General features: G+C 40.7%; 1 protein-coding gene across 3 annotated transcripts in view; it reads right to left on the bottom strand.

Moving 5' to 3' along the window:
• Positions 1–15,411, bottom strand: part of KDM1A (lysine demethylase 1A) — a 65,803-nt gene that overhangs the window by 2,543 nt on the left and 47,849 nt on the right. For all 3 annotated transcript variants that reach the window (XM_061148154.1, XM_061148152.1, XM_061148153.1), the window contains 8 exons: positions 10,855–10,997; positions 10,386–10,476; positions 9,225–9,359; positions 8,433–8,506; positions 7,536–7,647; positions 3,913–4,045; positions 1,821–2,008; positions 1,332–1,446 (listed from right to left, as the gene is read on the bottom strand). In XM_061148154.1, the coding sequence (XP_061004137.1) occupies positions 1,332–1,446; positions 1,821–2,008; positions 3,913–4,045; positions 7,536–7,647; positions 8,433–8,506; positions 9,225–9,359; positions 10,386–10,476; positions 10,855–10,997 (991 nt within the window). The remainder of the gene's footprint in view (positions 1–1,331; positions 1,447–1,820; positions 2,009–3,912; positions 4,046–7,535; positions 7,648–8,432; positions 8,507–9,224; positions 9,360–10,385; positions 10,477–10,854; positions 10,998–15,411) is intronic.

Below are 15,411 nucleotides of genomic sequence, written 5' to 3'. Positions count from 1 at the left end.
TCCTGAAGCTACCACTTCAGACCCTGCTAACAAGTGTCCCTTTATTTAGGCACAGAATTCTTCAAGACATCTCCATGACCAGGGCTGCAGCCTCTCAGCTGTCATCCGAGGCCCTTCCATACTCACCATTACCTTTCCTCACCCATTTCATGGCCCTGTGTGCAACAGGCTACGTTACAGGCACAGTGTTAGATGCTGGGGATATAAAAACTATAGACTATATACCCAAAGAGCAACAAAAAAAATCAGATACATAATTATGAACTATGATAAAAGCTAGGAAAACAGAAGAACACAGGACATAATTTACATTTGAGGCAGTGGGGACAGATGTATCCTGGAAAGTCTCTTTGAAAAAGGTCATTTAGGTCAAGACTGAAGGCTGGGTAGAGTGTGCTAGGTTGGCAAGAAAGAAAAGGGGAAAAAGAAAAGCACCTCAGGCCCAGGCCCCAGTACAATGTAGAGGCCCCAGTACAACGTGGAAGTAGTAGACAGGATGGTGCATTTCAGGGTTCCAGGGGAGCAGACAAGTGTGTCTGGAGGCTGGGGAGGGGATGGACAATGAGGAAGCTGATAGAAGGGTTAGATTAATTACCCTTCATGCTGGCCATGAAAATGAAAACCATCAAAAGAAAGAAGCAGGGATAGCAGTCAGTGGTTACTGGTGATTGGACAGGAATGGACAGGTAAGAGTGGCTTGGACTGGGAGGTGGGCAGTGGGAAAGAGAGAGCATTCAGCGGTCATTGGAAGCACCATGCCCAGGGAGCGAATGAAGGATGAAGGATGGCTACGTGCAGGATTCTTCGGTATCAGGCAGTAGCAGTGATGGCAAGAGCCAGGGTGGCAGTCAGACTGGCTAATCACTGTGTCTGCCCTGTCAGGGCCGGGCCTCCTGAAGCTGCTGCCCAGAGTGTCCTACACCTTTTTCTTAAAATGAGGCAGTATCTAAACATACTTTTCTTTTTTTAAAAAAAGTTCTATATAAAGCTAAGAGCAACCCAATTACATAAGAATATAAAACAAGAAGTAATCAAAGATTCAGGGGTAGGTCAGATACAAGAGTCTGAGAATGAGGAATTCAAGCTGTCCTTTCCCGGAAGCTTTCCTGGGCCTGGCCCCGGCTGAGTGGATTCCTCCTCCATGTTTTCTTCCGCAGCGCCCTGGGCTTGCACCCTGTCACGCCTCCACTCGCTGCCCCACTCTGAGGCTGCCTCCCTCCTTCCTATATGTATTTCCCACTAAGTTGTGCGCCCCTTGAAGGCAAGTACAGTATTACTAATTCTCTATTCCTCTAAGGGTGTCAGAAAGATGAAAGCGAGGAAGCAGTTACCTTTATAGAGGTTCCAGAAGAGGAAGAGCTCTCCCCTGCTTGCGGTGGTGCTGCCAACGTGGCCAAACAGGTTGACACTTGGGTCCCAGAACACCCGGTCAAAACACAGCACCACCTGTCGTCAGAGAAGCACGTGAGCCGGTGACAGAGCTCGGAGAACGCGGCTTGAGGCACAGCTGGGTCTCAGCAGGGACGCACTTCTTCCTCAGAAAGGTTCTTCTAATCTACTCTCAATGCAAGTTTAGACACCCCTATTACAAAAGTACTACTCAGGAGGACCTTTAGCACTCTCTCTCTCTAGGCTTGGGTTTGAGAAGTGATCTCAGAAGACAGTCCTTGTCGATACTTTCATATATAATTAGGAACTAAAGGGAATGGACAGACAGCCCTCACCCTGACATCAGTTTAGAGCACAACAAAATGTTAAACCCGCAGCTCTCTCCCTGAGTGAAGGGCAGTCAGACTGGGAACACGGAGGTGTCCCGTTACCTTGTTAAGGTTGCCAAACCCCATCCTCTGGACTGCAGACGTTTTCCACTCGGGAAGAGGTGGCACGAACTGCACGGCGGGTGGCTGCTGCTTCAGCACGCCCAAGGGCAGGGTGCAGAGAACCGCGTCACACTTATAAATAAAGGTCTGGCTTGTGGAGCGGGTGTTGACAGCTATCACTTCACATCCTAGAGAGGTTGGAGGGAAGAGGCTTTACCAGTGATGAGGATGATACTGACGAGGGCACTGAACACTTAGTGCCCAGCAGACTCCACATGCTGTCTCAGGGGATTCTTACTACCTGTCTATGAAATCAGTTCTACTCATTTTTTACAAAAGAAAACAGGCAGAAGTAAACTTGTCTGAAGCCATATAGCTAACAAGTACCAGGATTCAAACCCAACAGTCAACTTCAGAGTCCTCGAACTTCACCACCATACCACCCCACACCTTCCTGATACCCCAGTGCTCTTCTGTACTAACAAGACCTTATCATTTACCAAAGTTTTGTAAATTTAGACCAAAATTAAGAGTAAATGCCTATTCCAATAGAAGCAATACCTCTCCACTGCGGTTAAGGAGCTCATGAGGACCAAGAGGCGAATGGTGCCTGAAGACAGAAGACTGTTGTGCAGGTCTAGGGGATGCGGCCTGCAACCACAGAGCGCGCTATCCTTGAGATGCACCAGGGCGTGATGCTTAGCTTGCCAGGATATGAGTGAGCTCAAAGCTGACCACAGAAAAGGTACTGTAAGTCAGTTAATGTAATTTTCTCTCAATTGTGTTCAATGTTTTCCTCAATGAATGCCTCTTCACATAATTTACAAAAAATATACAAATAGCTCAAAATAAGAATAAAGCACTCCATACATGCCCATTTTCTGTGGCTGCAGAATTAAGGAAAATGACACAAAAAGCTAGTTTCACTGTTCTCCACCTGCCTGCAAATGGCTATTTAAAGGCCGCAGATCTTCTTAACACCATCAACTAGAAGCTGCCTCTGAGGGGAAAATTAAATGGAAAATTGTTTCATTTGTTGTAAAAAAAAAAAAAAAAAAAAAATCTGTGGTGATCTTAGCAACTCCAGAAAAGGGGCCATGGAGGGCAAGATTGGTGGCCACATCTCCATTTGTCATGACAGTCCATACAGAGGGGGTCAAAAAGCTTTTGTAAGGTGTTCAAGTAGATTCCAAAGGTGGTTAGAATGATAGGTTCTCTGCACTCCACATGAAGTGTATCCTCAAAGCAGCAAAAATGAGCATAAAGACCACTACCATAGGAATCAAAGGGCAATTCAGTCTCTGAGGTCAACCTATCAGCAGAACTGCTCCAAAAACGAGAAACCAGTCTAAGCAGTTAGCCCACCTGAACAGGAAAAGCCAAAGAAGAAGATGCAGATGGTAAAATACAAGGGGTGGCTCTCAATGGAACCTAGGGACCCAATTCCTGGTATTTAAGAATTTACTTAGCAAAATTAGATCCAAACTCACTGGATCTAAATACCAAACTAATTCAGTCAATCTTAAAGGAAATCAACCCTAAATATTCATCAGAAGGACTGATGCTAAAGCTTCTGAAGCTTTAATACTTTGGCCAACTGATGCAAAGAGCTGACTCACTGGAAAAGACCCCGGTGATGGGAAAGACTGAGGGCAAAAGGAGAAGAGGGTAGCAGAGGATGAGATGGTTAGGTAGTAGCATCACTGACTCAATGGCCATGACCTTGAGCAGACTCCAGGAGATAGTGGAGGACAGGGAAGCCTGGAACCCTACAGTCCATGGGGTCACAGACAGACATGACTTAGCAACTCAACAACAGTAACAAACAAATTCATGCTAACTGCTAATCCATTCAAACTGGAGACTCTGAAAATTGCTCCAGTTGCCTGGTTTGTACTATGATGGGGTCAGAACCTCTAAAGGCTCTATTGGCTCAATACTTTTGTAAATGAAAAAAATTTAATTCAGGAATCATAGTTTATAAGACACTCTATCAGGAAATGTAACTAATATTTTTTCAGTAGGTCAAACTCAACAGAAGATCAGTACTCTATTTCAGAGTAAGAGCTTTATCTTACTAGAAAGGACGTACCTGAAGCTGTGTAGCGAACCTGCCGAACCGCAGTATTCAGTTTAATGTCCAGGCCTTCTGCTAAAGCCACAGGCACACACGAGTAGCCATTCCTCACTGTCAGGTGGCTGCCAGTAAACTCAAAGTCGTCATCCTAAAGCGGACAGAAAAGGGCACGTCTTCACTCTTTCTTAGTCTAACTGATGTCACTTATACCGAGTCCTAAAAAATAACGCTGAAGAAACACGAGCTTGTGAAAAGTCAATATTCTAAAACATAAATTAAAGGGCAATCCCTCAGTCTTCAGCTACGGCTGCCCCAGGAAACTGAAGGGAAAAGAAAAAAAAGCCAAAATGTCTCTTATGGTTAACTCTGGGCAGTGAAATTAGGGCAGTTTCTTTTTTCCTGAGACAGACTTTCTAACATCAAAGCCCTACACCACCAAGCTCAGACTGCCCCTAGAGGGCAGGAGAGGGAAGAAAGCTGATTCAGTAAATTCAGATGGTTAGCTACCACAGCAGTTTTTGGCTTTTGCCTGCACGACAGATTTAGCAGGACATCAGGATCACCCTCCTAATTACATTTTCTGCTACATAACAGCAAAATCATTTTCATGCCCTAAACCTACAAGTTTTAAAGTCGAGGAAAACTTCCAAAACTAAAGTTGGTCAAACTAGACCAAGGCAATATAAGATTATGAAGACCCGCCCAAGATAATCCAAAGAGTGAAGAAGTCAAGATTTGGCCTGGAAGAATTCCCAAAATGATTTCATGTCTCTGAATTTACTGAAAAATCTTCCAAATGAAAAACTTTTGAAGGCTATTCATTAAACTTCTGGGAAAAACATACCACAATTCTTAGGAATTAGATAAAAATATATTGGGTTGGCAGCAGAACATTCACTACTTAAGTGACTGACTCATCTGTTCTCCATATGGATCATCACCTACATTCAAACTTGATATGAATATATATTGAAACATCAGTGACTAGGACAGGAGTAATTCAGTATTTACATGAAAAACCATAAGGAAACTGGAAATTCTGCAAGATATGTACCACTAACAAGTCCAATCCTTACCATAACTCAAATTCTAAAGAATACGAGGACAGGATCTAAAGATGAGGAAGTCAAAATAAATTTACCAGGAAAATGAATAGTAAAAATGAAAATATGTAAGTAAAATATAATATTTACTCCTGTACAATCTTAAGTCTGGCCCAAGTCTCAGATTTAGAGATTGGTTCATTAGCATCTAAGAAATGCTGTGATTTGCCACAAGTTCAAGAGTAAATCACACTGAAAACACCTAAAAACTACTTAACAAAAGATATGTGAGACTGGGACACTGAGGACTGCAAAATACTGCTGAGATAAATGAAAGAAAGCCTAAATAAACGGAGAGGTATACCATGTTCAAGGATTTGAAGACTCACTATTGTTAAGATGACAATCGTAGAAGGTAATTTTTGTAGAAACTGATAAGCTGGTTCTAAAATTTTATAGACATGTCAACTTAAAAAAAAACTCACAATTAGAGTTGCAAGTTCTATCTGAGGCAGTATGAGGATTATAGTCAGGGAGGCAGCATTTCAGAGGCTCTGGGAAACTGCTCCAGAGAAGCAGGGGGAAGCCGGGACCTACTAACTGGGGAGCACATGCAATCAAAGCACATATTTTTTACAGGTTACTGCTGGTCTCGTTACTGTGAGTCCCAAGAAGCGGACACCACCATGAAGGATTTTAGTGCTCTTCTAGATACAAGAAGATACAAGTGTGTGTGTGTGTGTGTGTGTGTGTGTGTGTGTGTGTGTACACATGTTTGTGTACGTGCTCAGTTGTGTCTGACTCTCTAGGACCCCACAGACTGTATCCTGGAGTGGGTTACAACTTCCTCCTCCAGGGGACCTTCCTGACCCAGGGACTGAACCTGCGTCTACTGTGTCACCTGCATTGGCAGGCGGACTCTAGCTCTGAGTCATCTGGGAATCCCAGAGATACAAGAGGTAGGCTAATAAAATCAGCTCTGGAAAATATCTAAGTAGATGAAGACCTGTTCTGCCAGCTTTTCCCAGAGCACAGAGTGCCTCATTTCTGCTCTCTGCCCTAAACTCCGTTCAGAGGATGTTGAAAACTAGCTGCAGCAGCACATGATTTAATCCCTGTAGAGGCAGATGGCAAGTGCCAATTTGTAGTTGAGAGAGCTGAACTAGTCAAAACACTTTCAAAAAAGAACAAAGGTGAAGAATTTATACTACCTGATTTCAAAATGTCCTATAAAGCAACCGTGATCAGGACAGTGACAGTGGCGTATCGAGAGATAGGTGTTGAATGGAGAACTGATTTTCAACTAACGTGACAAGACAAACGAAGAGAAAGGTGGTGCTAGATTAGTAAGACAACCGTATAGAAAACTGTGAGCTACCCTCACCTCTCACTACATATAAAAACTAACTGCAAATGAGTCATAGACCTAACGTAAGAGCTAAATTCATAAACCTTTAGGAAGAAAATAGAAAATCTTTGCAGTCCCGGTTAAGACAAACATTTTTCAGGATACAAAAAGCACAAAGCCTAAAAGAAAGAGTTGACAAATAGGACTTTATAAAATTAAAAATATTTCTCTTTGAAAGGTATCACTGAGAAAAGGAAAATGCAAGCTACAGACTAGAAGAAAGAATTTTCAAACCATAAACCTGACAAAAGAATTATATCCAGGATTTGAAGAACATAATGAACTCTTACAAGAGAACAAGCAACTACATTTTTAAAAAGCAGGCAAAAGATCTGACAGCCTTTTCACCAAATAACTGACATATGAATGGCCAATAAGCACATGAAAAGATGCTTCACTTTATTGGTCATCACAAAAGTGCAAATTAAAACCACAGTGAAAAATTACCAACCATTAAAACAGCTAAAAAATTTAAAGCTGGCAGAGTATCAAGTGCTGGTGAGGGTGTGGAACAACAGAACTTGTGTACACTACTGATGAGAAGGTAGTTTGGAAAACACTTTAAAAATCTACCTCCCACAGTAAAAATTTTACTTCTAGATATTTACCCAAGAGAAAGACATGAATATTCATAGTATCTTCAATTATTTATAGCCAAAAATGAAACAACCTAAATGTCCCTCAACATACCAGTGAATGGATGCATTCTGTGGCATATCCATACAATGGATGTGAATATTACTAAACAACAAAAGGAACAAACTACTGACACATACAACAACAATGAATCTCAAAATGAAAAGTCACACAAAAGGCTACGGACGGCACAATTATGTACTGTATGGTTCAGTTTACATGTAATTCTAGGAAAAGCAAAACTGTAACGACAGAAAGCAAATCAGTGGTTGTGCAGGGCCAGGAGCTGAAGGGCGGGGGACTGACTGCAAAGGGGCAAAGAGAAGACCTCTCAGGATGACAGCAACATTCTATGTCTTAAATGCGGTGCTGGTTCATAATTACGTAAGTTTGGCAAAATATCAAACTGCTCACTCAAAACAGGTTTTATTGTATATACATTATAACTAACTAAAGCTGTTTAAAAACACACATACAGACAAATTAACAGTTTCTCTTAGAAGCCCTCTCAGAGACACGTGCAACAAAATACATGACAAAGGAATTTTTACCTGATCCCAGTGCTTAAGGGAGAGTGTAGAGAGAGGTGTGGCATTAGCGAATTCAAGATTTGCAAAATGCCAATCAAGTATCTGTCTGTCTCTTGATGAGAGATATACATCACTGCAAAATGAGAACGAAGGAGCTCAAGGTTACTAAAGGGCATTACTACCATTCTCAATGGGCTGATGTTGATGATTTCAGTGGGACTATGCCTTTTATGAAGAAATTCTAAGTCAAGAAACAAGATCTCATCTGTCTTATTAAACCCTTCATTGCTAGTGCCCAGGAGCAATGCCAAGCTTCCTACATAAAGCAAAGACCTAACTGTAATTCAGATAAAAAAATTAGTTTGGAAAAAAAGTCTTCTTTATACTATTTACCTTGCATTATAAAAGCTGACTTGTATCAGTTTTTTTGTTGTTTTACATTTTGAATAAAGCTTTTTTTTTTTAAAGACAGGCGGCATCCCTGACTAGAGAAACAGCAGATGCATGTGGACAATAGATGCCCCGTGGAGCGCTTGTCACCACATAAGGGCACACTGTCAAAAATCCAACAGAAATTGAGGGTAACACTTTTCTGATCCCCAGAATTTTGAAATTTAAAGCAATGCCACCTCCTACCTCACTCAAAGACAATTTTCATTAATATATCAAATCTTATGGGAAAAAGCTATCGTTTTAAAAAGATACCTTGATTTAAGTATCTAGGACACTCTTACATATTAACATATAAGAAGAGAGTATTAAGGAACCTGACAAGTAGTCCTATGTGCACAGACATTTTCCATTCATGAAATAATCTACAATGCATTCACTGAACATACATAAAAGGCCAGGGTCTTTGTAATCTTCCTTCTAAATTTAACCAAAAGAAGAGTAAAAGTTATCTGTTGGAGCATTTACCTTGGGGGATTGGCTTCCAACTCTTGAAGTTTTTCTTCTAGTTTTCCTTGTGTTTCAGCTAATTCATCATATTCCTGATGGAATTAAGAGAACCGGGTTGGTCGGGATGAGTCAGCAGAGATGCATCTAGTTATTGACACCACAGAGGGTCAGGCCTGCACCACATCCCTGTTCAGGTCAATTACAAGGGTGCCTTCGCTGAAGGCTGGGTCAGGGTGCAGGGATAGTTGTTCCTGAAGACAAGTTACAATGTAATAGGAGAGTGTGGTGGGAGAAGAGGATGAAGAAGAAATACCCTAGTATGTTACACAGTAAGGATAGAAAAGAATAGTGACTTTCACTTCTCATGCATTTACTGTGTCCCTAGTATGAATAAGCACTTCAGATCCCTCTACAAGTGAGGTAGTACTTAACACCATGTCACAGATGAGGTGACTAAGGGGTCACATGGCTAGGAGATTCTAAGTTAAGAAACTTCAACCAGACAGTCTGACTCCAATAACTCTGAAGTCCACCTTCATTAACATTACTCTAAACTGTCAGGGATAAGCTATCACAGAGGGCTAACCTGAGATGTGGGTAAGCTAAAGGATGATACTGTGAAAGCAAGGCAGGAATTCTGCAGAAAAAGCAGACAAAACTAACCCATTAAGTCCCCAGAGCTCCTGCGTACCAAACCCCCTTCTTACTGCTCTAGGCACCTGTGACTGGCTAATGGCCCAAACTTCCCAGATCTATACTTATCACTTAGGATTCCAAATAAAATCAGCAAGGCATGTATGTATATCATACCTTGCACAGGGCAGTTAGATCCCTGTGTTTGCTTTTCACTAAGAACTCAGCAGTGATATCTCTGGGTGGTTTGACTTCAGATGCTTCTTTGTACTGCTGATGGAGTTCTTTAATTTTCTCTTTTAAATTCACCATCTAAGAGAGAAAAATACAAATTTACCATTGCAGACAGTGACATAATTCATCACCAAAGCATGTGCTTTGGCTCCTCCCCTAAACTGCTATCATACCAAAACAGGGTTACACTGCGCAACATCTGTGGAATTAAGTACCTCTTCCAAATGATGATATTTAAAACAGGAAAAAGTCCTATATGGCTCAACACAGAGGTGTCACATCACTATCAGATAAGCAGGATTAACTCTGTCTTCCAAAACAAATGGGAGAACTAGGAGTGTTCCATTAATAAAAATAATGTCCCCAAAATAAAAATTAATTAAAAATTTAACTACCAGGCAAAAAAAAAACCTGTCACCAATAAAACACAGTTTTGAGAAACAAATTATCATGATTTGTTTTTTAAATACGTAAAAGGTCAAGTCATCACATGAAGAACCTTAAGGAACCATTCCCAATGTCATTTTTCCAGGTTTCTGAGGGAAAGGTTAAAGCCTGAAACTAGGAGCTCCACAGCTCTGGCCATTCGTTCTCTGCCACTCTTCTCGCTTCCTCCACACCACAGTTCATGAAGGTGGTGTGCCAGAGACCCCTTCATTTGACAAGATGAAGGCGTGACGCATAGTCAAAGAGTGAAGCCAAAAGCCCAGTCAAAAGATGCACCCAGATTTTGCAATTATAAAGCCTCCAATTTGGCAGGATGGGGAGAAACAAATGGTTTCCCAGTCTGGAGCTGGGGCTTTAGCAGGTGAATACAAAGGGCCCCCTTGTTCACACCACAGAGGAATAGCCTCATATTGGTACCTCAAGTGAAATCCTTAGGCCAACGAATTATGATCCTGGCTACTGACATGTTGTCTTCATCAGTGGGAACTTGACCCCAGCACAGCTGATCTCCCTTTCATCCTAGACTCCAGCAGAGGGCACTAGACTAGGTTGGCAACAGTCAAAGGCAACCTGTCATAGGAAATATCTATTTCCCCCAGCAACAATTATCAATAATGCCATACTGAAAGACTGACAGATAAAAATACAGAATTTTACCTTATTAAGAAGTTCCTTCAGTTCCTCCTGAGTTTTCACTATCTTCTTCCAATGTTCAATCTGCTCATCTTTGACATGCTTTTCTTGTAACCTGAAGAGACAATATATGTGCTTTGGTCACACAGCTAGCCGTGCTGTGTAAGACAGGTGCCCATCCAAAACATCGGATGGTATCAAGGCCCACTAAAATTTCTAACACTTTGGAATAAGAAAGTTGGCTGGTGGCAAATTATTTTCTAGGTTATGTTAAATACAACCAATTCAATACCATAGAAGACATGAGTTTTACAACTAAGAGAGCCTTAAGGATCATGTATGGACTTATTTTAAAAAGATTTATTTTTAGATTTAACTATCACATAAAAATAAGTGAAAACTAGCTCAAATAAGACTTGATGGAAACTTAAAACATTACTCAGCAATCTATAAACAAAATCCACAATACAATAAGCAGTGTCAGAATACTTACTGAATGACAACTTCCAGTGCCTGGCCAAGGGACACAGGCTTATTATTGAGGACATTGAAGTCCAGCTGATGACTAAGGTAAGACGTAGCTTCTAGCAACCGGTTAAACTCTTGCTCTACCATTTCATCTTTCTCCTTAGGAACCTGAAAATTCGAAGTAGGGCAGAGTTGGTCCTTACAAGACTAAACATAATCATCCATGAAAACACAAATGCTCTACAGTTTAAAAGGTCAAAATATGTATCTCAAAGGAGAAACCTTTGAGGACAATGATTCAAACTATCTCTTCTATGAAGTGGTCAATTCCATTAAATGAGATATGAAATGTTTCAGCCCGGATACTCCCTATCCTCATGATTCTGCCCTCAGAGCTGGAACTCCAGTCTATGAACAGCCACAGGAGTCACACTGGTGGTGAGTGAAGTCATGTGGAGCACAAGGCGCCCTGGAGCTGACATGCACTGAGATAAGCTGGGCTGACATGCAGACAACACACTGGCAAAGTCCTGGAGAACAAAGGCTGCCAACACCCCCAAGCACCTTGTAAATAAGGGCAGGGTGAAAAAAATAAGAACAAGGTATGTGCTTCCCCTCTAAGATAACAATCTCAGGTAGGAGTAGTGAAGAGAGAAGTGAAATTCATGGCTATTAATAAGAACACAACAGCATATTAATTCTCAGAGTACTAGTGTTTTACGGCACCAATTAAGTTCAAGGTTGAATGTCCACAGCTCTTACGACGAGTGACTGAGGTACCAAGTCTGGCTCACTACTGTGGGGGGGAAGAGAACAGATTGTAAAGCAGATCATTAAGCTGCAAGACCATGCTCCTAAATCCCTGCTGTGCCCCTGCCTAGTGATGCCATCAGTTAGCTGACACAAATCCCTCTGCTAATGCTCAATTCAGCCCCAAAGTAAACTGTATCTGCAGTTCCACTGCTGAATTCATGGGGACAGTGAGAAGAAAAAGTATGTCTAAGGAAAGCATTTCTTGCCATAATAAGTTAGGCATGGGAAATGGGTTTCAAAATTTAGAATTTCACTTTACAATCAACCTAAAATTGGTAATAAGAAACAAAACATAAAAGTTCTAATAATCACTAAGGTGAGGAAGAATAATCGTTTACAATTAGAGGTAACTATTATGAACCAGATCATCACAGTAAAACTCTTGCTTCTCATTTGAAACACCTTCACTTTTGCCCTTCACAATTAAACAGATGATTTCAAAGCACTAGCCTCTGCCCTCTCAATGATGAGCTGCACAAGTAACTCTATCAGATGAGCCATGGTATGGCAAAAAGAATATGGTGAGAAGTATAATCTGCACCAAAACAAAGGGAAAAGGACGGCATTTCTCCTTTTGAACTGTAAATATGAAAGACACTATAACTGATTCAATCAAAATAATCTTTTAAAGCATCAAGTTCTAAAAGATCACACATGGAAAACATCAGGAAATCTTTGTGAATTAAGAGAATCCCCCTGAGCCTAAGAAATAGATACCTGGGAGAATCTTCTGGTTTATGTTGAGAAACAAGGCTTTGAATCAGGCTCTGGAGCTTGGTACCATTTATGTATCAGGGTGGTACCTGGGACTTGGTGGATCGAACACAGCTGACCTACCCCATTCAATCCCACAGCCAGAGAGAGGAGCTCTTGGTGACATCCCTACTTGTTCTGTTTTCACAGCTACCAGAGCAGATGGAAGTGATCTTCTTGTCAGGAATTTCATTTACTTTCCCATCAGTTACTTTTCCTCATTGACATGATACAGTGAAGGTCATATACAGGTCATATACAGAGAAGCTCAAAGCAAAGCTGAAATTTTGCTTGGTGTTAATTCCCTCAAATGATGTTACAAAAGATGATTCTAAAAACTCTAAATCTGGTGCTCCTTTAAAAAAGGAAACAATTACATTTTCAATATGAAACCTCCATATTTATGAAATCTTAACTGATCACAGACGCAATGTGAAGGACTGCTTTTCCTGGAGTACAAATGGTGATATTTTTATACACAGCTTCTAAAATGCCTAGCAAGAGGATGCTATAGCAGCAAGAGGGGCCAGATCACATATGCCACTACAATAGGGCAGAACATGCCAATACATATGTGTGCAAACAGTACTGATTAAAGCTCTTCCAGTGCCAACTGTATGGCTTGCTTTAGACAAGCTTTAATCTTTGCAGCTAGAGTGACAGTCACATAGGGAAGTTCATACTGAAAAAGTATGCAACATTTCAAGGCTCAGTAACTGGGATCCAGGGTGTGTGGTAGAGAAATATTTAAAGGGACACTGTCAAGGTTAGAGGGACCAAATTTGACCTTTCATTCTTCCCTCTGTTTGCTGAGCAGCCCACTTGATTCATTACACTTTCCCCTTTAGTCCACCCACGCCACCACAAAAAACTTGACTTTTTACATGCGCTTTCAATGACAAAAACTCAAATGGCACCAGTCCAACATATAGGCGCAACTCTACAACAACAAACCAGTGTGAATGTATGATGGAGAGGATCTTTGGAAGCGAAAGATTTACGTTTCAAGCTTTTAATGGGTTATTATAAACAGTGAGGAAAATGACTTGAAAAATTATGAAGAAAAAATACCTTGACAGTGTCCTTTTAACCAGTGCAGCAGAGAGAGAAATAAACTGTAAATAACAGCCCAACAGCCACATCAAGTTTAGTTTTATAAGACAGCTGTAAAATCAAGGCTTTAAACACACAGCATGACAGAAGCATTGTTAGCTCAGAAGCTGCAACCACCAGAGAAATAAGGAACAGACTGTACAGAGACTAAAACGGGAAAGTCAAGGCATAGAAATGGGCAAAAGAAAGGCACTTTTGGTGGTGGTGGAGGGTAGGAAGGTCAAGGGAGATGGTGTCAGAAAGCAGAGAACAAAGCAAAATTCAATAAAAGAGAAAAAGAAAAATACAGAACAGCAACACAAACACAGAATCAAACAAACAAACACCAAACCAAAAGATCACCGCCACACCTGATTGACATCAGAATGACATGACTACATCCCTAGAGCACTCTCTAACTTAGGGTTACAGTCAACAGTAAGGCCCCATACATTATCTGCTAGTTAAGCAGTTATAGGAATGTTGGCAGTGAGACCAGGGATACCTTTGATACCTGGATTTTCTTCCCATTAATTTAAAAACTCCACTTTAAAATTAAAGAAATTATTTGGAAAACAGTAAATAAAATACTTGTCCATTAGGAAATCAATTCTGACTGGGAGAAAACCAAAATGTGTTTTTGATGTATTTAAACCTTGAATCTGTTTCTAAAATTAAGCTAATGATATATGTTCCAGTTGACTCAGACAATGAAAAGAATTCTAGCAACTGACTACCTTAAGCACTCCTTAAGTACTGTTTCAGATCATTTCTTTCCTTTTGGTGAGAACCCTTGGACTCTGTTTGTTTCACAAATAATTGTGAAAGGATGCTGAAATATTGGCAGTCTTTAAATACAAGTCTCAATAATTTTAGTTTAATTTGACCATTCCATTCTAGATTTTCAGTTGCATTCTAAGACAGGAACTCAGCAAATGATCACCAGGGTTATTAGCACCATGTCTGACGGCAGCTGGATATCAGTATTACACCACAGTGAGAATAGAAAACAACAAACTATGCATTCTTTTGGGAAAGAATCACTGATACAGTTTTCTAGCAAAGAATCAAACAAAAAGGCTATCACTTGAAACAGATTTTATGATTCTTCAAAACCATTTATTTCTCTACAAGTCTCCAAATAAATGGTTCCTTTAAGACAAAAAATTTGGTGAGTCTCACTCCTGTAAATGGATTATAATCCTGACTGTTTTGGTCCTGTAGATTATATGGAGCATCCCTGAACATGGTCATGAGTTGGGGAGACCATGTGACTGGCCCATGCAGAATAAATTTTGGGAAAGCCAAGCAACTTTCTGGACAGGGTCCCTGATTCTGCAAGAAGTCATTGCAAAGAAAAGGCAGCTCTCAGTTCTATCTCTGGTTGCATTCTATCATCACAAACTTGATAGGTCTTCAAAAACACTGCCTATCTGTCACACTTCCAGTCAGCGTAAGTCCTCTAGCAGCAGAGCAAAAATGGAGTTAAGGTACCCCTAGGTTCCAGGTACTCAAAAGTTCTGACATTTAGCAAGAGAAATCCTCAGGAAAAAGTAACACACTGAAAAAAGTTGTAATGCCAAATCTGGCCAACAGAGGTTACAGTCAATCTCCACCTCTCCCATCTCCATGCACTTCTGTAATTACAATAAAACGAAACACTGGTTCCTTTGGTAAATCGTGGAAGAACAAATTTACATCTGAGGGGTTTTCAACTCAGATTCTGAAATAGCTAAGGGAAATTAAAGATAGATATTGACCCTAAAGGGTGAATAAGGCAAGGGGTCTATCCTTAATCTAAATATTGGGTAGGCCAAAAAGTTCATTCAGGTTTTTCTGTAACATCGTACAAAAACCCAAATGAACTTTTTGGCCAACTCAATAAAATTCAGTGTGATTCTATAAATGGAGACTGCTGCCTCCC

This window comes from Dama dama, chromosome 8, assembly GCF_033118175.1.
Source record: "Dama dama isolate Ldn47 chromosome 8, ASM3311817v1, whole genome shotgun sequence".
NCBI classification, from domain to species: domain Eukaryota; kingdom Metazoa; phylum Chordata; class Mammalia; order Artiodactyla; family Cervidae; genus Dama; species Dama dama.
This window is presented reverse-complemented; position numbering and strand designations above follow the sequence as displayed.